General features: G+C 35.3%; 3 protein-coding genes and 1 non-coding gene across 7 annotated transcripts in view; 2 read left to right on the forward strand and 2 right to left on the reverse strand.

Moving 5' to 3' along the window:
- Positions 1-22,496, reverse strand: part of LOC137491106 (uncharacterized) — a 1,257,671-nt gene that overhangs the window by 620,881 nt on the left and 614,294 nt on the right. The gene's annotated exons all lie outside the window — the stretch shown is intronic.
- LOC100329723 (uncharacterized) overlaps positions 1-22,496 on the forward strand; it is a 399,138-nt gene that overhangs the window by 195,411 nt on the left and 181,231 nt on the right. The window lies entirely within an intron of this gene.
- On the forward strand, positions 5,817-5,935 carry LOC137493719 (5S ribosomal RNA). Its single transcript, XR_011013694.1, has one exon. It is a non-coding gene; the product is annotated as a 5S ribosomal RNA (ribosomal RNA).
- LOC137491131 (uncharacterized) overlaps positions 15,025-22,496 on the reverse strand; it is a 246,822-nt gene continuing 239,350 nt past the window's right edge. The window contains exons 2-3 of one of the 2 annotated variants that reach the window (XM_068220192.2): positions 20,775-20,925; positions 15,025-17,460 (exon numbers count right to left, since the gene is read on the reverse strand). In XM_068220192.2, coding sequence (XP_068076293.1) covers positions 16,469-17,460; positions 20,775-20,859 — 1,077 coding nt within the window. In that variant the 5' untranslated portion in view covers positions 20,860-20,925 and the 3' untranslated portion in view covers positions 15,025-16,468. The remainder of the gene's footprint in view (positions 17,461-20,774; positions 20,926-22,496) is intronic. The other variant, XM_073948593.1, reaches the window with a different exon arrangement.

Below are 22,496 nucleotides of genomic sequence, written 5' to 3' on the forward strand. Positions count from 1 at the left end.
AAAACATTCCTCCAGCATGACAATGAAAAGGTTTTTTTTAAAGTGATTTTTAGCCTTCACTCACTCCCAGATTAGAGGCTTCTGGAGGGGATGTAGACCTTCAGCAGTAGTTGGAGGTAAGAGGCTGTGCAGTGCCAGTGATTTGAACTTGATATGAGCCTCGAGCGGTAACCAATGCAGAGAGATAAAGAGAGGAGTTACATGGGCTCTCATTGAAGACCAGATAAGCTGCAGCATTCTGGATCATCTGTAGAGGATTAAGGGTGCAGGATGGGAATCCAGCAAGAAGAGCACTGTTAGAGTCCAGCCTTGAAATGACAAGAGTTTGCATCAAAAGTTGTGCAGCATGATCTGTTAAGAAGAGTCTGATTTTTCTGTCGTTAAAAAGTGCAGATCTAGATGTTGGAGCTTTGTTAGCAATCTCCTCTTTGAAGGACAACTGATCATCCAGAATCACCATTCAGATTCATTCAGAATCATCATTCAGAATGATTATCCCAGCTGGATTGAGAAATTGTCTTGAATGTGTGGAGTTGCAGGAAAGGTGATGTAAGCAGATGATTGAGCAGTTGGTGATGTTTTTTTTTCCAAACCAATATCCTTCAGGCAGTTTGATGTGAGTTAAAAATCTGGAAATTTAGTTGAAAGCAGCCCTTTGTAGTGTTTTGACAATATATAGAAGGAGAGAGAGACTGGTCTGTATTTTTCATCCAATGAGGTGTTGAATGATTTTTTTTGAACAGTGAGGTTACCCAGGCCTGTGTAACACCCATGGCCCTACACCACCCAACCCGCTCTGAGCTAAGATCGAACCGGCGACCTTTTGCATGGCAGTTGCTCTAACAAGTAGGCTAAAGACCATGGCCTCTAGTGTCTGTCACTAGAGCACCTTTATAGGTCAGAGGAATGAGGTTTACCTGCACAGCACTTCACTAGCTGGCCTTCGGTACACCTGCTTAAAGCTGGTTGGGAATGTGCCAGTATGAAGTGAAGGAAGAGAATGAATTTTTCTTCAGAGAGTGTTGTTTGATGGAGATTTAAATTTGAGTGTTTGTGTGTAAAGAAGGAGGCCAGCTGATAAGTAGTTGGGGGAGGAGGACAGAGCAGGGTATTAAATGTCCTAAATAGTTTGCGTATGTCTGAAGTGGTGTTAATTTTATTATGGTAGTATGGGGTTTTGGCCAAATGGAGCTGGGAGGCTAATGATGCCAGCTGGGTTTGGTACCTGCTAAGGTCACTGGAGGCCTTTTATTTGTGCCATGCACTCTCTGTTTCCCTGGGTGCTGTTCGATGTTATCTCAGAACATGCCCTACCACTAACCATTTTCTCAGTCCATCTCTCTGTTGCCCTGGGTGCTGTTCGATGTTATCTCAGAACATGCCCTAACACTAACCATTTTCTCAGTCTATCTCTCTATTGCCCTGGGTGCTGTTCTATAAGAAGCCTAGCAAAAATGACTTCCTTATCTTCGTTTTCCCATGAAAGCTGTTGACAGGACTGCTCCAGCTCCTTTACAAGCTTCTAAAATTCAACATCCCTCTACAACCCATCAGCAATTCTACTACCATCATCTGACTACGAAAAATCAACAATAACAGCAGCAGCATTACAAAAACAGTGGCATTAAAACTACTCTCACATCATCAACAGCAACATGGACAGGAATAAAATCTCTGCTCAGTCTTTCTCTACAAGTCCTTACGCTCTTCCTCTCCCTACTCTTTTCCCCTCCTCCAGTATCCCCACCTTTTTCTCCTCTACATCCCTTCACTAAGCACCCACCTCCATCCATTACTAACCCTCCCCAACAGTTAACCCTCCCTACTCACCTTTCTTCCACACGGCCCCCCCTTCACTTAACCAAGCACCCACCTCCTATGGCCATCTCCTATGAGGAAACACATTTTTACACGCACCACAAATTGTTTTCTGCAAAATGCACTTTTCATGTTACTCAGTTAATCAGTATCCCTACTGGGGGGCCATGGATACTGATCTTCACAACAGTTTTCTTAGGATGCCGTAATCTCACATAGCAACACCTTAGCAACCACCTAGCAACCGCCTATCAACTGCTTAACAACCCCCTAGCAACGCCTTAGCAACACCTTAGCAACCACCCAACAAAAATATGGCAGATGGAATCGTTTTTAAATCTGATATAGGAAGAAAGGAACTAAATGAGTTAAAAGAAAATAACTGAGTATATATATTTATATAGAGGGAGAGAAATAGAGAAAAAAAATTTCAAGGAGACAAAAATAGTGGGGAATTTTATGTCAAACAAGAATAGATTTTATTTTATGTACTAGGAATATTGAGAATTTTATAGAAAATCTGAAATATAAGGAAAACAGTTTTAGTGATCACAAGCTTTAACATTTAAAATAGAATGGGAGAATGTTCAAAGGGGACCAGGGACTTGGATTTTAAATACAACCATTTTAGAGTATGTTTAAAAAAATAAAAAAATTGATAGAGAAAGAAAATAAAATAGAATGTATGATGAAGATAAAAGGATATGGTGGGGAAAATGCAAAATATCAAATAAGAAAATACACAATCAAATATTGTTCAGTACTACAAAGATGTAAAAAGTATACAGAAAAAGAAGTTAAAACATCTTTTAAAAAAAAGAATTAAACAAGAAAAATAAAGATTTTTAAAAATCTAATAAATTGAATTCCTTCATTTTAAATAAAAAATTACTAGATTTAGAAAAGGACAAATATAAGGGGGCAATGTTGAGGAGCAGATCTAAATACACAGTAGAAGGGGAAAAATGCACAAAATTCTTTTTTTTTTTTTTTGATTTGGAGAAGCAAAGAGTTAAAGCAGGAATACTAAAGGAAATTAAAAGTAAAAATTTAAAAATTGCAAAAGGAAACAGAAATACTAGAAGAAATCAAACATTTTTATGTAGATCTTTTTAAATAAAAATGTATTGATGAAGAAAAAGAAAGGAAGATTCTAAATTATATAAAAGTAAAACTAGAAAAAGATGAAAACAAAGAATGTGACAGAGAAATAGAAGAGATTGAAATTGCAATAAATCAATAAATAAAAAGAAAAGTCCAGGTATAGATGTAATATGAAATTAATTTTATATTGTTTTTAAAGATATTTTTAAATGTAAAGAGATGAATGAAAGAATGGGGATGGGATTAATGAAGTTAATATATAAAAGAAAAGGAGCAAAAACTGAATTACAAAATTATAGACCAATAACAGTGTTGAATACAGATTTAAAGATTTTAGCAAAAGTTTTAGCAAATAGATTAAAGGAAGTGATGCCTAAATTAATTAAATCAAACCAAGCATATGCAATAAAAGGGAGAGATATTGCACATGTAACAATGAGCATTAAAAGCACAATAGATTATTTACAAGAAAAGAAGATGAATGGGAATTTAATTAGTTTAGATTTTGAAAAGGCTTTTGACAGAGTAGAACATACTTATTTGATGTACTCAAAACATTTGGATTTGGAGAGAATTTTATTAATTGGATTAAAATTTTATATAAAGGGGCTTTAACAAAAGTAAAATGCAATGTTTTTTAACAGATTGTTTTAAAATTACAAGATCAATTAGACAAGGATGTCCTCTTTCAGCGCTATTATATTCCCTAGTCGCAGAACCTTTAGGGCTAGCAATAAAACAAGAAACTAAAAATAAAGGAATAAAAATAGAAGAAGAGGAGGATGAAGGAAAAATATACCAGTATGCTGATGATACAACAATAATAGTGAAGGAGAAAAAGAGTGTAAAAGAAGCCATGAAAAAAGTACAGGAGTTTTGTAAGGGAACAGGAAGCAAAATAAATGAAAATAAAACACAATATATGAGGTTTGGTAAAGCAGATATTTTAACAGATTGTTTCCAATTTAGAGAAGTAGAAGAACTGAAAATTTTAGGAATTTTAATTGGTAAAAATGAAAGAAAAGCAACAGAAAAGATGTGGGATGATCTAATAGGAGGAATAGAATCAAGATAAAATTTTTGGAGGATGAGAGAACTTTGCTTAAAGGGTAAAGCCTTAATATTAAATGTTTTAATGACATCAAAGCTATGGTATAAATTATATGTAACAGAAATGCCATGTTGGATAGAAGCGAGATTGAAAAAGTGTGTTCAAGATTTTTTATGGGAGGGGAAACCCCCAAGAATTGCTCACAATAGAATAATAGGAGCAGCAGAAGAAGGAGGGATAGGATTGATGGATATTAAACAAAGGAAGAATTGTCTTAGAGTCAAAATAGTTAAAAAGCTTTTACAAGAGGGGAACTCAACAGAATGGAAAAAGGTTATGAAATATTTTTTAAACAAAGTTGGCAATTTTAACTTAGGAGAAGACATTCTTTGGTTAAAAACTAAAAACTGGATGACGGAAAAGTTACCAGGGTTTTATCAAGAAATTTTAAGTGCATGGGGGAAATTTTTAGACGGAGTATTTTACCAAGTAAAGGGAAGAGAAAACTTGCTAAATCAACCTTTGTTTTTAAATAAAAGTATTTGAAAAGAAGGGAAGGAACTATTTTTTAAAAAAATGGATGGATGTGGGGATTTTAAGAATAAGGGATGTTCTTTATGAATTCAAAAAGGGATTTTTAACTAAGCAATATATAGTAGACTTAATGGAAGAAGCTAAAGAGGAATACAGTGTAAAGGAAATAGAAAACAAACTTGAAACGGTCAAAGGTGCCATACCAAAAGAATGGATTACAAGAATAGAAAATATGGAAGAAGGTGGGAATGAAAAAATCATACATGTCTATTTAAAAGGAAAGCTTTGTAATTTTAAAGATTGTTTACTGAAAGACTTTTATGTGTATTTTAGAGATAGTGTATTTCAAGAACCAATAGCAAATAACTTTTGGGTACAAAGATTGAATAGTGTAGGAAAATATATGGAAAAACATGAGAGGGAAAATAATAGAAACAAGATTGGAATGTTTTGAATATTTTATAAGACACAAGGCAATTTTTACTGAGTGCATTTTAACAAAGATACAGAGAGAACCAAATGCAACATGTAAGGTTTGTTTTCAAGAAGATGAAGGAATTTTACACCTGTTTTTATACTGTAAAGAATTAGAATGTTTTTACATGAAATGCCAAAAAATGCTAAAAGATTTATTAAAAGACTGGGATGAAGATCAATTGGAATGGAATACTCTGGTGATGTTCGGATGGAATATGGAAAACAAAAACAAAAAGTTTGTAAATCTTCTTATAATGATGATTAAAAAATGTGTGTGGGAAAGAAGAAATGTAGCAAAACATGAAAAAGTTGTTTTAAATGTGTGGAATGTACTAAAACGAAAAATGGAAAGATACATAAAAAGTATGTACTGGTATTTTAAAGGAGAAGATATGTTACCAAGCTTTTATGATGTTTTTAATGATGAAGTGTTTAATGTTTTAAGTAGTTTAAAGTGGAAAATGCCCAAAGAGGATGTTATTTTATGAAGAATGTTTATTTTAATGTAATTGTTTTGTGAAATTTTGTGAAGTATTTAAATGTTTAAAAAAAAAAGAAATGCCCGATCTCATCTGAACTCGGAAGTAAAGCAGGGTCGGGCCTGGTTAGTACTTGGATGGGAGACCGCCTGGGAATACCAGGTGCTGTAAGCTTTTCGAAGTCCTTCATTTGGCAGCTGATAGACTTCCCCGTGTCACAGCTTCGCTGCCATTTGTTTTTTCTCGCCTTCAAGGGCATTGTTTCTGTCGCTGCTGTGTCGATGCCAGCCGAGCTGCGCTCGCTCCCTGGTGCTGCGCCTGATTTAAATAGCCAACTCTTGACGGTCTCATTCGCTTACGGCCATACCACCCTGGAAATTCCCGATCTCATCTGAATTCGGAAGTAAAGCAGGGTCGGGCCTGGTTAGTACTTGGATGGGAGACCGCCTGGGAATACCAGGTGCTGTAAGCTTTTCGAAGTCCTTCATTTGGCAGCTGATAGACTTCCCCGTGTCACAGCTTCGCTGCCATTTTTTTTTCTCGCCTTCAAGGGCATTGTTTCTGTCGGTGCTGTGTCGATGCCAGCTGAGCTGCGCTCGCTCCCTGGTGCTGCGCCTGATTTAAATAGCCAACTCTTGACGGCCTCTTTCGCTTACGGCCATACCACCCTGGAAATGCCTGAGGCCCTATTGAGCAAGGAAGGAAGTGTGAAGATTGGTAGAAGAAGTAGTGTGAGAACACTTATTGTTTTGAAAGCTTTTTTTTTCTTTCTAGTTTTTGGATTGTTTTTTCTTTAAGAAGACCAAAAGAGGATCAAGAAGGTTTTTAGTTGGAGTTTATCACTCCCCACTCAGCATTTTTGCTGTTTGGGGAATCTTTATTTTTGTTTGTCTACTGGACTGCTAAAGACAACGGCTAAACAGCATTAAGATGGAAAAACAAAGAGGTGAGCAGATTGTAAGCTTGGATGGAGATGATGGCCAAGGAAGACGTGTTTTTCAGAAAAAGCTAACAGTATTGGTTGAAATTGTGGGAGAAGATAAAATTACAATGATGGAGCTTTTGAAGAAAGTGAGAGAAGATTGTGGTGTTGTAATTGGATGCAGATATAAGAACCCAAAAGAGTATGAATTAACTATGAATGAAGAGGAAGGGAAAGAAAAAATACTGGATGGGCTGAAGGTAAAAAACAGCCGGATAATGGTAAAGGAAATAAACAACAATGAGATGGTGGTCTCTTTTCTGAATCTGCCAACATACATTGAAGATGAGGAAATAATTGGAAAACTAACTGAATGGGGAGTGAAAGCAGCTTCACCTGTCAAAAGGAGAATGTTGCCAGGAACGAATATTGCAGATGGAACACGATTTCTAAAAGTTAAGTTCACGGATACTGTGAAATCGCTACCATACTCAACAAAGTTTGAGACGCTGACAGGAACAGAACATTTTAGGGTCATACATGACAGACAGGTGAAAGTCTGCAGAGTCTGTATCCAACCAGGACACATTGTAAGAGACTGCCCTAACTTTAAGTGTTATAAATGTGGCATTCAGGGTCATTATGTGCGCGAATGTGACAAAGGAAAATGCAAGTTGTGTAAGATGGTCACTGCAATGTGTGTATGCGGAATTCCAGAGGAAGAAATCATGGGAAGCTCTCTGGATCTATATGAAAGTGTGGAGGAGGCAATAACAGGAAAGGAAAAAGATGAAGAAGATGAACAGAATGAAGAAGATATAATGGTAGAACGAAGGGCTGGAGAAGAAGTACAAGAGCCGATGGATGACTCACAAGATGCCATGGGAAAATTCCCGCAAAAGCAAGTGTTTCAAGAGGAAGAGGAATTATTAATTGAAGGAGGAGGGAATGGTAAGAAAGGAGGTCAAGAAAAAGCGAACCAAGATGGGAAGGAGCACAAGGAAAATCAAAGGGGAAGAGACTTCATGACAAGAATTTTAGAGACACCACTGATACAATTGGAGGAGGAAATGGACATGAGTGCCGGAAATATCAAGATGCTGAAAAGGAAAATGAAAGGCACTGAAGAAGAGACTACAAAAAAGTAAGATCTGAAGACAGTTTCAAATGTGGGTTCTCCTCTTTTTTATACTATATGCAATGTGTGACTTGCTGAAAATTGCCTGTTTGAACTGCAATGGACTAAGAGAAATGGAAAAGTTTGAGAGGGTGATTAGAAAGTTCAAAACAGATGTAATTTGTTTGCAAGAAACACATTGGTCAAATGATAAAATGAGTGATATAAAAAAAGTTTGGGGAGAAGAGATTTATGTAAATCATGGAAGTCAGAGAGCATGCGGTGTGGCGATTTTGCTTAAAAAGGGAGGAATACATAATGTAAAGCAAATACATAACGATGGTAATGGTAGATTGTTGGGAATAGACTTCATGTATTACAATGAATCCTTTAGATTGCTTAATTTATATGCTCCTAACATAGAAACTGAAAGAAAAGAGGTTTTTAAAACAATGAAACCACTGTGCACAGGCAACTGCATAGTAGTTGGAGATTTTAATGTTTGGTGCACAAGGCTTGATGTGTCAAAAAGTATTAATTTTAAATCAGATGCATCCAGAAGATACTTAAATGAATTAATGCAAAGTGAGAACATGGTGGATGCCTGGAGGGAGGAGAACCCATTCAAGAGGGAATTCTCAAGAAGGCAAATAGTATTAGGGGTTTTAAAACAAAGTCGTATAGACTTATGTTTAGTAAAAAGGGAAATATTGCAGTATGTGAAAAATGTAAGTTATAAGTTTATTGAAATAGGAGATCATGCTGCTATGATGGTAAAGATGAGTTTAAATTTAGAATCAAGGGGTGGGGGGATGTGGTGCCTGAATGCAAGTTTATTAAAAGAAGAGGCATATAGGGAGAGCATTGAAAGATGTATAAGGTATGAAATGGAAAATCCATTATTTGAAAATAATGTATGCGAGTGGTGGGAGGATTTGAAAGAGAAAATAAAAATAAGAAGTATACGATATTCAAAACAGAGGAACTTTAAGAGAAAAATTGAGATGGAAAGCATGAGAAATAATTTAGAGAAAGAAGCAGAGAAAATAGAAAACAACCCTGAGTACACAAAAGAAAACTTTCTGAGGATAAAAGGGGTATTGGAGATGTATGAAACAGAAAAATGTGAAGGTGCAAAAGTGAGAAGCAGGGCAAAGTATACACTTGAAGGGGAGAGGTGTACAAAATACTTTCTAAATTTGGAAAAGGGAAAGCAGAGGAAAAATTACATTACAGAACTGAAAAATGAAAATGGTGAAAAGATAACAGATTATGTAAAAATATTGGAAACAGTACAATTATTTTATGAAAGACTTTTTAAGAAAGAGAATACAAAACAGGAATATGTGGACAAAGTTTTAAATACTGTAAACGTTAAGTTAAGTGATGAAGAAAGGGAGACATGTGAAGGAGATATAAACATAGAAGAAATAAAACAAGCAATAAAAGAAACAAAAGTGAATAAAAGTCCAGGGTCAGATGGGTTAACGCATGAGTTTTATAAAACTTTTGAAGAGATATTAACACCGATACTGATGAAATTATTTAAACATATGGAAGAAAGAGGAGAGATACCAGAATCAACAGGTTTGGGAGTAATCACCATACTTTACAAGAATAAAGGCAGTCCGCTAAATTTGGAAAATTATAGACCTTTAAGTCTTTTAAACACAGATTATAAGATTCTAACAAAAATTTTAGCTAATAGAATAAAAAGAGTAGTGCGAAGCATAATTTCACCTAATCAAGCTTATGGCATACCAGGGAGGGACATCACTGACACAATATGCACAATTAGAGATGTTGTGAGCAGCATGGACAAAGATGGAGAAGGAGGATTAATGCTATGCATTGACCTAAATAAAGCATTTGACAGGGTAGAACACAATTTCATGGAACAAGCAATGAGAAGATATGGGTTTGGAGAGAAGATTTTAAATTGGATAAAGCTGTTGTATAAAAATGCAAAAAGTTGTGTAAAAGTGAATGGAGTTTTAACAAACACCTTTCCATTGGAAAGATCAGTGAGGCAGGGATGTCCGTTGTCAGCGATGCTATACTCAATATCTATAGAATCGCTGGCAACACTAGTAAAGCAAGATAAGGAAATAAGAGGAATTCAAATACCATATGGTGGTGTGAGTTTAATTCATCAGTACGCAGATGATACAACGTACACAGTAAGGGACATGAGAAGTATAAAACGAATAATGAATCATATAGAAGTATATGGGAAAGCATCAGGAGCTAAAATCAATATAGAAAAGTCTGAAATAATGAGTATAGGTGGGGTGGGGTTGAGTGGGTGTGAAATACCTTTCAAAGTTGCAAAAGAACAAACAGTGATTCTCGGAGTTAATATAGGAGTGAATACAAAAGAAGCAACAAATGCCACATGGACGGGTATCTTAAATAAAATTTAAAAAGTTTTAGGATACTGGAAATTAAGAGAATTAAGACTAAAGGGCAAAATCACAGTTGTGAATTCATTGCTTCTAACTAAATGTAACTATATTTTAGGAGCAGTTGACTTACCGGTGTGGGTTTTAAATGAGATAAAAGAGGTTCTGAATAATTTCATATGGGGAGGGAAAGGAGTCAAAATATCCAACAAAACATTAATAGCAGACTACACAGAAGGAGGTTTAAAGCTGATTGATCTTAATGTTAAAAAGAAAGCATTAAGAGTGAAAATAATGAAAAAACTTCTTTATGGTAATGAGGAATTTGGGTGGAAAGGTTTCATGAGAGAATATTTGAGTAAAAGTAGTGGATGTGGAGAAGAAGGGGTTTTCATGTCTTTAAAGAAACCAATGTATGAAAACATACCTGTATTTTATCAAGAAGTATGCAGTGCTTGGTCTGAATTTGTAATGGAAGTGGGATATGAGTGTGAAAATATAAATCAAATACATAAGCAGCCAGTATTTCTGAATCCAAAGATACAGATGAGAGGGAGGATGTTTTATAATAGACTGTATATGAAAGCTGGAATAAGACAAGTAAAAGACATGGTATATGAATTTGTCAAAGGTTTTTTACCAAACAGAGCTATTTATGACTCTGTGGTGGAGTGGGATGATGAAATAAAAACATCACAAGTAGACTCTGTTTGTGAAAACATCAGAGTTAGCTTACCAAAGAGATGGGTTGAAATGATTGAGAGAGAAAGTGCCAAACCAGGAAATTGGGGAATGCCAGAAATGTTTATTGTCAAAAATGGTAAAAAGATATGTTTATCTGATGTAATAACAAAAACTATATATGGAATATTTGTGGAAAAGGAAATCAAACTGCCTGCATCTGAAAATGTGTGGCCAAAATTGTTCCCAAATTTAAATGTTAAAACAATTTGGAAAAATTTAAATGTGAAATATAACAGCTTAGACTGTGAAAATTTAGATTTTAAGTTACGGCATAATAGAATATACACAAAGGTTGTGATTCATCAAATAAACAGAAATGTAAACAGGGAGTGTGATGTATGTAAGTCTGATCCAGAGACCCTGATGCACATTTTCTTTGAATGTAAGGAGCTGGGATTTTTTCATGAAAAACTGAAACAACTGATAAAAGACAATTGGGGAAAAAATGCACAAGGAAATGAATGGAAACAACTGTTCTTATTTGGAGAAAATACAAATTGCAAAGACAAAAATGTAAATTTATGTAATTTTTTTCTGAGTCATGCAAGGTATGCAATATGGGCAAGGAGGAATATGGCATATTTTGAAGCAAAAATAATAGACGTGAATGTCATGTTTAAAAGTGTAGTTAGAAAGAATGTGTATTTAATGTGGAAATATCTAAGAAAAGATGTTTTTGAGGAAGCTTTTATTCATGAAAATGAGCTTATAACGGTAGACCACAAAAAGGGATTGATGCTTAATTTTTAAGTTGATTGGAAAAAATAAGATGTCTGATATGCTAGATATAAGTGAATGTGAAATGTCATGTTTATGATGATTTGGTATCAATGCATAATGTACAGATTAATCTTTGTATATGATTTATGAAATGTTTACATATGATATATTTTATTTTTAAGCTTTTTTAATAAAAAAAAAAAAAAAAAGGAAATGCCCGATCTCATCTGAACTCGGAAGTAAAGCAGGGTCGGGCCTGGTTAGTACTTGGATGGGAGACCGCCTGGGAATACCAGGTGCTGTAAGCTTTTCGAAGTCCTTCATTTGGCAGCTGATACACCTCCCCATGTCACAGCTTCGCTGCCATTATTTTTTCTCGCCTTCAAGGGCATTGTTTCTGTCGTTGCTGTGTCGATGCCAGCTGAGCTCCCTGGTGCTGCGCCTGTTTTAAATAGCCAACTCTTGACAGCCTCTCTCGCTTACGGCCATACCACCCTGTGCATGTGTGATAGTGGTACATTCCAGGAAGTGTTTGGCTGCAGTTGGTGAGAGAGGCTCACCAGATTTTCTTTGTTTATTTTTGTTTTTGTCTTAAATACATTTTTGTTAAACTTTTTTTGTTTGTTTAGTTTGTCCTCCCAGCAGCGTGAGCTGTTCGGGAGGAGTGTTTTTTATTTAGTTTTTTTTTTGCAATGGACGGATCTACGGTGACAGACCTGGCAATGGCGGACGGAGTTGAGAAGGCAAATGACAATGGACTGGACAGACGACAACGAAAAACAAACCAATCGGAGAAGGAAGCAAGGAAAAGGATTTATCTAAAAGAAGCAACTGTAACAGTGGACATAGGACAAGCAACAGAGGTGAGAGCAATGGATGTAATAAAAGCAGTGACGGAGAGGATTGGGGATGGAAAGATTTTGGCCGTAAGACCAAAACACAACAAGGAATATGAAGTAACACTTGAAAGAGAGGAAGATGCTGATGAGTTAACGGACGAATTGACTATTAAAGGGATAAACTGTGCAGTTAAGAGGCTACAAAACCGTGATTTTGTTGTCTCCTTCATGCATCTGCCTGTCTATGTTGCTGATAAAGATATTTTAGACAAATTGGATCATTGGGGAGTTTGTCCCATTTCAAAAATTAAAAGAAGGTTTTATCCGGGCACAAATATTGAAGATGGGACGAGGTTTGTGAAAACCAGATTCCCCAAAGAAGTGGCGTCCCTCCCGTACAGCACAAGAATAGAGACAGCAGAAGGTCCACAATACTTTAGGGTGATGCACAGTCATCAGGTGAAAACGTGCAGGCTGTGCATGAGCCCAGATCATGTGGTAAAAGACTGTCCTGATTTTAGGTGCTATAAGTGCGAGGAAAGGGGGCACTTTGCAAAGTTTTGCACTGCTGTGAAGTGCCCGGATTGTAATAAGGTTTTAAATAAATGTGAAGGTTGGATGGGGGAAGAGGAGGAGGAGGTAGAGCAGCAGGTAGGCAGGCAGATGTATGAAGGAGACAATATCCAGTCAGAGGACAAAACAACAACACAAGAAAAAAGAACAGAATCTGAAAGTGAAAAACTACAAGAGAATGAGACTAATGGAATAGACAGAGTCACGGAACAGGAAGGGACAACATGGACACAAATGGATATGACTGACAGTTTAAAGAGTGTTTTGGAAGCAGCAGAATTGAGAGATTCGAATAATAAAGACTTAAATCAAGGACAACAGGAAGACACATTTTGGACACAAATGGACATGACAGACAGTTTTCAAAAGGCATTGGACACAGAGGAGACAAAAGGCCAAAGTATTGACGAGCAAGCCGATTTAGAGGGACATTTACAAAACGATGGAAACAAAGAGACACAGGGGAAATCAGCAAAAAGAAGAAGATCGTTAAAGATAAAGCCTAATTTAGAGACTGCAAGAAAAAAACTGCTAAAAGATGAAGAAATAGAATGCGCAAATAAGTATGAGTTGCTAAATGGCTTGGAAGATATGGACTGAGATGATGTTTTTTATGAATGTTTTTTATGTCTTTTATGAATGTTTTTATATTTTTTATGGTTTTAGGAATTGTGTCTTTTAATGCAAGAGGGCTTTTAGACATCAGGAAATTTGAAAAAGTGAAAGAAATGTGTAAACGAGAAGATGTGATTTTACTACAAGAGACAAACTGGAGGGAAGAATGTATGAACGAAATAAGAAAAAGGTGGAGTGGGGAAATGTTATACAATAATGGGGATGGGAGACTAGGGAGAGGAGTTGCAATTTTATTAAAAGAAAACAGTGGGGTTTTATGTAAAACAATCTATAATGACAAAGAGGGGAAGTGTATGATATGTGAAATGGAGTATGAAAAGAAAAAAGTAATTATGGTGAATGTTCACGCCCCAACAGAGGAGAACAAAAAGAAAGAGTATTTTAATGTACTTAGAGATTATTTGAAGAAACACGAAAGAGTTATTATCATGGGTGATTTTAACACTGTTTTTAGTAAATTAGAAATGGCTGAGGGAATGGTTTTTAAAACGGATAAGGGGAGAAAAGAACTAAAAATATTGATGGAGGAAATTAATTTAATTGATGTGTGGAGAGAAAGGAATGAACAGACAAAAGAGTACTCAAGAAGACAGATAGTGGGGAATTTTTTTTTGTCAAACAAGAATAGATTTTATTTTATGCACAAGAAATGTTGAAGGGTTTATAAACAAGATTAAATATGAAGAAACAAGTCTGAGTGACCATAAGCCACTTTTTATGAAGCTAGACTGGAGTAATGTGAAAAGAGGGCCAGGGGTATGGGTTTTAAACACAGCGGTTTTAAAGAATGAAGACTATGTTTTAAGTGTAAAGGAAATTATTCAAAAGGAAAAAGGGAATGAAATTTATAATGAAGACAAAAGAATGTGGTGGGAGAATGTGAAGTATTTAGTTAAAAAGTTTACGATAAAATATTGTAGACAATTACAAAATTGTAAAAAATATAAGGAAAAGGAGCTGAAAGAAAAACTAGAAAACGAATTGAAAAATGAGAATGGAAAAAAATATACAAAAGATAAAAGAACTGCAAGAAAGATTGAAAGAAATGGAGGAGGAGAAATTTGAAGGTGCAAGATTAAGAAGCAAAGCAAAATTTACAGTAGAGGGGGAAAAGTGCACTAAATTTTTCTTTGATCTAGAGAAGAGAAGAGGGAAGTCAGAAATGATTAGAGAAATAAGGAGCAAAAATGGGAACATAGTAGAACAACATGAGGAGATTTTGGAAGAAATAAGATCATATTATGAGAAATTGTTTTGCACAGAGGGAATAAAAGAAAAAGAAAAAGGGGAATTACTAAATCTAATAAAATCAAGAGTAGAAGAAGGGGAAAAAAGAGAATGTGACGAGGAGATAAGAGAAGAAGAAATAAAAAGAGCAATTAGTGGATTGAACAAAAAGAAAAGTCCAGGAATAGATGGGTTGGGTAGTGAATTTTATATTGTTTTTAAAGATATTTTATCTAGTATTTTAAAGGAAGTATATGATGAAATTTGAGAAATCATTAAATGTTACGGTTTAATTAAGTTGTCCGGGGAAAATAAACGTAACACTTATAATATTAAATTATTTCTGAGTAGATGGATGGAAAATACACCAGGACACCAAAATTTACATTCAATTCATTTATTCCTTTTATGAGGAGAAGAAAAATGAAGCCAACAAAAGAGAGGCTTACATGTGTGCGCTTTGTACAATGTATATATAATAATAATAAGAAGAAGAAGAAGAAGAAGAAAAAAAGAAGAAATACAATCAAAAGTTATAGGGGAAAAAGGAACTAGAGTGGCGCCAAAGCAAAGAACTAAACAAAACCAAAAGCCACCTAAACTAGAACACAAGATCCCCCTCTAAACTTACTAATAAAAATCAAAATGTGAAAAAGAAACTGAAATCTTCAGCGTTTGCGAAGCAACACCTAAACTCCCTGAAATAATAAGCAAAAATACAAAATGTGGCGCTCACCCACTTACCTAGTGTTTCTGAACATTGAAGTTACCTACGGGCAAAATGTATGTGAAGTGGCTTAGTAAACTATTCCCTTTTCCCCAAAAAGGAATGATAAACTCTTTAACCATGACTTAATTTACATCGATGTAGTTATTCAGAAACACAGAACAAAGCATACATTATGAACAGCAGCAAGGGAACACAAACCAACACGCACACACATAGCACTCTGAAAAACAAGGCGGGCTGGTCGAATTTAAAGTCCGTGGAACGAAATCCAATTGGTCCACGAGGAAACGCCCTAATGAGGAGTGACAGGCTCGGGATCCAATCAGCAGGTACCTAGTAGAGAAAAAGTAGCGGAACAAAAGGTGATAGGGCGAGACAAAGAGCGAATGACAGTCGAGGAGATGCGAAGAGAGCGAAGGGAGATAAGCAAAACAGAGAGGGAGAAGGCACAAAAATACAAACTCCCACGGACCGTAACAATCATCCTCCAGCCCCGGGCTACCTCTCGTAAGCAGGGTGAGAGAGGAGTATGAGCTCAGGTAGATCTTGATGAACTCCCCCGACTTGTTTCTGTTCTAATGACAGATATCCAGATGGCTAAAGGGAGATATATGGCTTCTAAGAGCTTGACTACGGTGCCAATTTAGAATGTTCAGTTTACTTAGGTTACGTGTTTTTGGGCTGTGGAAGGAAACTGGGGAAAACCCATGTGAGCATGGGGAGAATAAGCAAACTCTCCACAAATATCAACCAGTTCAGTGAGGGCTCTTCTTGCTGTGACATTCTTGCTGTGAGGCAACAATACTAATCACTGGGCTGCTGTATTGCCCATTCTAGAAAGGAGGAGGAGTAGGGGTGGGAGGGGAATTCTTCAAGATAAAGATAACTAAGGTTAGAAACTCTGGTTATTAATAGTGAGTTAGGAATCGTCTGATTGGTGAATCATGTGTTGGTTAATGTGGAACCAGCCGTGGACAATAATAAGCATGTGATCCTCTCGAAAGTAGTTTATAAATAAACCTCACGTCAATGAACAGCCAAACTACATGAAAAGGCTGCTGTTATGAATATACTCATGTTTGTGTGGACAAGGCCTTAATTTTGAGGACTCTGCTCTCCATTGTGAAGCTCCATGTGATTGCTGAGGCTTCTTTTATGTTTAAAGCCCTTTCCACACTCAATGCATATAAAACGCTCTCCTGAGTGAGTCTTCATGTGGTTCTTTATGGAGTATTTGTGTGTGAGACTCTTTCCACACAGATCACATGTGAACACTATGGTTCCAGTGTGACCATTCATGTGGTTCCTGAGGTTAGCATTATATGTGAAGCTCTTTCCACACTGCGCACATGCAAACGGCTTCTCTCCGGTGTGAACTATCATGTGGTGTTTGAGTGTGCTTTTATATGGGAAACTTTTACCACACTCTGTGCATGTGTAAGGTTTCTCTCCAGTGTGAATCCTCATGTGGAGGTCAAGATTTTGTTTTTTAACAAAACTTTTACCACACTGTGTGCAAACAAAAGTTCTTCCTCCATTGTGAGTTCTCATGTGGACTTCAAGGTTGCTATTTTGACTATAACTTTTTCCACACTGAGGGCAAGAGTAAGGCTTCTCCCCAGTGTGAATTCTCATGTGCACTGTTAAGTTTCCTGTAGTTTGAAAGCTTTTCCCACACTGTTGGCATGTGTATGGCCTCTCTCCAGTGTGAATTCGCATGTGCACTGTTAAGTTTCCTGTTTTATGGAAGCTTTTCCCACACTGTTGGCATGTGTACGGCCTTTCTCCAGTGTGAATTCTCATGTGCACTGTTAGGTTTCTTGTATTATAGAAGCTCTTTCCACACTGTTTGCAAGTATAAGCTTTCTCCCTAGTGTGATCTCTTATGTGAACATCAAGCTTTGGCTTCTGACTGAAACTTTTTCCACACTGTTTACAGCTGAAATTACACCTAAGTTTGGATTTCCGAGGTCTTCCACATGACAAAGTCTTTTTCGTCAGTGTGGGTTTTTCATCAGTCGTCATGTCTTGCTGTTTCTCTTCCATTTCATTCTGTTGATGAGTCTTTTCTTTCAGCAACATCAGGTCTTAAAAAAAAAAAGAAGAAGTTAACTTTAGTATGAAGACTCAAAGCGATAAGCATGAAATGGATGTTTCACCCACAAATATAAATGACCATACCATTTACTCTCTCATTTGCTTTTAAACAATTCCTTTCTTCTGGAACACAAAGAAAGCTAACATTTGTTTTCACAATATCTTCTTTTGTGTTCAACAGAATGAACAAACCCCATAAAGGTTAAAAACCACAAGAGGTACAGTAAATGGTGAGGCTATTTTCATTTCTGTTTCATAAATATCTTTAAAGGGTTCCTATTATGAACCTTTATTATTATTATTATTTTTTTTTTAAAGAAAAACTTATTAATATTATTATTTTTTATTTTTTTGAAAATAAGTCTTTGGTGTTCCCAGAATGTGTCTGAGGTTTTGGCTCAAAATCAGATCATATTTCTTTGAGAATATTTAATTTTGGTGGTCTGGAGGAAAACCAAGCTCTTTTTGCGCCTGTGGCTTTAAATGCAACTGATCAAATGCACTCGCTCTGGATTACTCGTGTTAAGTTCCCTCATGTGTATCTTCCACATGATTTAAACATTTTAAACTTGCTTGGAAAACCCGATTGGAGCAAATCCTGCATGTTCATAGCAAGTGCGCATAATTTACTCTTCTATTTGTGAGTTTGCATTATTGTATATAACTTATGCAAATATTTCCTAGTACTGAGTTGAAGCTGGTTTAAAACATATGCTGGATAAGTTGGTAGTTCATTCAGCTGTGGCGACCCTTGATGAATAAAGAGACTAAGCCAAAGAAGCTTAGCTGAAGACCTGCGTCGTGACATTTTATATACCTGCCAAGATGCAGAAATGCCATCTCAAAAGGTTACCTGCTGTTTGTCCAATCAGGGACAGTGGCATCTTAAATATACAAATAATAATGTTAACCCAGGGTTTGCCAATGTGAAACGTCTGTTAATGAAAACCCAGGATTATTTTATAACCCCTAGGGGCTTAAATTGGTTCTATAACACTAAGTAGTTGCCATGGTAGCACACAACATAATCAATGCATCTGTGCTCAACCTTCAGGGTTTCATGACAGTAACGTGCACAAGCAAGTTATCTGGATTATTTTGACTGAACTCAGATTAGTTACATCAAATGATTTTCGAATTTCTGTTATGGAACCAATTTAAGTGTGGACGATTAGTTCGGCTCACTGAAGCCAGGTTTTCAACTTTAATCTCCACTTTTCTAAACCACTTTCATGAAACAGCCCCTGATCTCACATGCTATTGTTTTAGTGCTTCAGTTGCCTATTGGAGAAATGACCAGGAATAACGGTAAAAAAAGGGTCACACTACTTGCTCTACAAACAAGTGTATTCATGTTTATTCATACAAAGAAAAATAATAAAATAAGAAAATATGACTTTGCAACATCAAGCAGCATTAGGCATGGGCAGTATAAGATTCTGACGTATGATAACCTTGAATAAAAATATCATGCTTTCACAGTATTGTGATTACTGCTCTAAAATATATTCTTTTAAATGTCTAGGTATAAAACAAACACTTTTTTTTCCCCTTTAAGCACAAAATATTTTCTTTCGAGAAATATTTATTTATTATATTTTGGAGCAGTAATCATGTCAGGCTAAATCATTCAAATGAATCATTGACATCTGTTGTTTTCATTAGTTTCAAAAACAGATTGCTTTACGATTTGAAATGACATCTTTAGATATCTTTTCTGCTGGAGATACTATCTTAAAATGTAAAAAAAAAAAAAAAAACACTTGCATCCAGTTGAAGACAGAATTCAGAAGGGGCTAATAATTCTGTCCTTAAAATGGTGTTTAAAAAAACTGAAAATTTCCTTACTCTGTTAAAAACAATTTGGCAAATATTTAAAAAAGAAAAAAAAATCAATGGGGGTGTGGGCTAATAATTCTGACTTAAATTTTGGCGGTTTTAAAACCTTGACTTTTCCAAACCAGGCTACACCATGAAAGGAGTTATCATCCCTTGCGTAAGCAGCATAACAATGATTTTAGGATCTAAAAATTATTTCTTTAAAAAAAGTGTCAAACGCAAAAATTCAATGGCTGCGCCTGCTGGTGCACAAAAAATATGGTCAATACTGACGAACTTCACACTCAAATGTTTGCATATCATCAGCATGCTGTAATCCATTTCTTAAGCAGAAAAGGTCATTTTTAGACTAGTTTGTTGGCCAGTTGTAGTCAGTGCAATGCTAAACGTTTTAGTTCCACTATAATTTGTTCCTTTTGTCTCACGTCGTCCCACAACAACATAAATATAGTTTAGATTACTGTACAATGTTTTAAAATAATTATTTTAGTATTTATTTAATTCCGCATATTTAAAATTGGGGGCATCCATATGACACACTTTTTACACAATAGCTGGTAATTAAGTATTAAGAGTATAATAATGATGTAATTCTAACTCAGATACTTTCTGTGAGAACTAGTAACATCTACTAAAATCAAGTTTAACCCAGAAAGAAGTTGAGAAAAAAGGGAATTGTGATCAACGTGACATATGCAAATGAAAAATACTAAGCCAACACTATCACTGTAATAGCAGATATCTTCTTAGGAATACTGTAGGTCAAATATCGTCAGCTCAGTTAAACTTTTTTTATATAGCGCCAGTGCTCAAGGATGCTTAGAAGAACAAGAAAAGCAAAATGAACAAAACAATTAAAATGTCCTGTTTAAAATAAATAAACAGAAACAAAATAACTTCTATTTAACACTTGCTTCAACAGTTTCTTTATATGAAAGTAATAACAAAAAGAAATCAAAGTAAGTCTGAGCAAGAAACAATAGCCACAAATGACCTGATTAAAACTAGTATTCCATTTCTTATAGTGATGTATTGTTAGAATGTAATGACATTATGCTATTAAATAAATTAAACCTTCGGTAATACAATTATTACACACTTTTCTGTTACTTTTTAAAATCTTTATATTGTCAACTCAGTTAAACCTTTTATTAATTTATTGTTTTTATTTATTTTATATAGCGCCAGTGCTCATGTATGCTTTACAAACAGTAAAAGAGCAAGAAAAGCAATAACATTAAGAAGATAGAGAAAATGGGAAACTAATAACACATAAAAGAATGACAAAAGACACGAGAACAAGTGACGAAAGAAACTCATTCCTGTCTTTCAATGAGTGCTTATGTGCATTTAGGAGAACTAGGCAGCACACTCAGGGCTGCAAGAATGGATTTAATTTAGTATTCTTATTATTAAAATATATCTGAATGAGGATCAGATTTGGTGTTTGAGAATGAAAATCAACCTGTTTGTTCCTGCAGATCTTCCTGTTTGACTGTGAATGTTTCTTCAATCTTCACATCTTCACTCTCCTCTTTAATAAACGCCATCTTTACAACAGTGTGGAGATCAGTCGCTTCAGCAGGAAATTTTCCTCTGCTTTTGGACAATTTATCCTGTTTAAAATGAATAAAACAAAAAAAAATGTCCTGTTTAAAATTAATAAAACAATGAACAGAAACAAAATAACTTCTCTTTAACACTTTCTTTATATGAGAGTAATTAACAAAAAAATCAGGTAAAATAGTAAGTCTGAGCAAGAAACAATAGCCACAAATGACCTGATTAAAACTAGTACTCAATTTCTCATATACAGTGATGTTTACTTTAAACAGAATGACATTATGCCTATTTAATAAATTTAACCTTCATTAAAACACTTATTACACACTTTAGTGTAACTTTATTCAAACTTTATTCAGGTATGTTCCTAATTGTTTTGTTTGTTTGTTTTTTATTTTATTGTCCGCTTACAGCAATGTGTAGCACTTTTTTTTGCACGAGACAAATTTCCTCTTGTGTACAAATAACGTTTATCCTATCTTTATTCAAATAATAGTCCTCATCACTGTGATTAAGATAGAACAACGTTGTATAAAAGGTTAAAATTATATTGTTAACAGCAGGTACATCATTTATCGTTGAATGAAAAACCTGAAACTTTAATCAATCAGTTTTTTATCTGTGCAAAAGCTTTGACACAAACCTTTCTCCAGTTGAATCACAGTGCGGTAGCGGCACAGTCTTATGACATCACACACCACACCAAAATAAAAGTCTTTTTTGTTTTTCTTACACTGTTAAAAATTGTCCCGTTAAAAAAACAGTAAAATACTGGCAGCTGCAGTTGCCAGCAATGTACTGTTATTTTACAGTATGTTGCTGTAAAAATACATGGACTACATTGATTTACACAATACTCAAGTGAACTCATTTTGCTCACTGAAACCAACTGCCTCAACTTGGTCAACTGCTGAATGAGTTTATGAAGTATTGTGCTATATATGCTCAGAAGCATACTTATAATTATAACTTATTTTAGTTAATTAGAAAAGTTCGGTTTAACTCTAATGTCTTATTTTTCACAACAGCACACATACATGTAAATCTGGAATTACCAGAGAGATTCTGACTGCATCAGCAACTAAACAGCTGCTGTCTTTAAATAGAGAAACATGCAGAATAACATCAGAAGTTCATTGTTCATCTTTAACTCATACACTGGCTCTACTCTCCTCCACAACGGTGACACACAGAAGAAATTAGCTTCAGGTTTTACAGTAAAATACTGTTTTTTCCTTGATTTAACAGTAATCTACTGGCAGCTGTGGTTGCCAGCAATCTACTGTTTTTTTACAGTCTATTTCCGTAGTGTAAATTAACAGTATATTACTGTTAAAATACATTTTTACACTGTGATTTTACCTCTCACACCTTTAACCCTTTAAACCCCAGAGCAAATACTTCAGTTTTTATTGAAGTGTCCACACTACTGAGTGTTCAAGAAACATGGAGCAAAGCTGAAGTAAATTCATTAATTAACTGACTAATTAAATGATAATTGAGCATTAACAATGAACAAATGAAGAAATACTGAAGGGAAAAAACAAGAACAGAACATACAAAACTTTAGTCACAGCTTTATAATGAAATAACCTGAAGAACAACAAATTATTAAATCATTTAA

Source organism: Danio rerio, chromosome 4, assembly GCF_049306965.1.
Source record: "Danio rerio strain Tuebingen ecotype United States chromosome 4, GRCz12tu, whole genome shotgun sequence".
Taxonomy (NCBI): domain Eukaryota; kingdom Metazoa; phylum Chordata; class Actinopteri; order Cypriniformes; family Danionidae; genus Danio; species Danio rerio.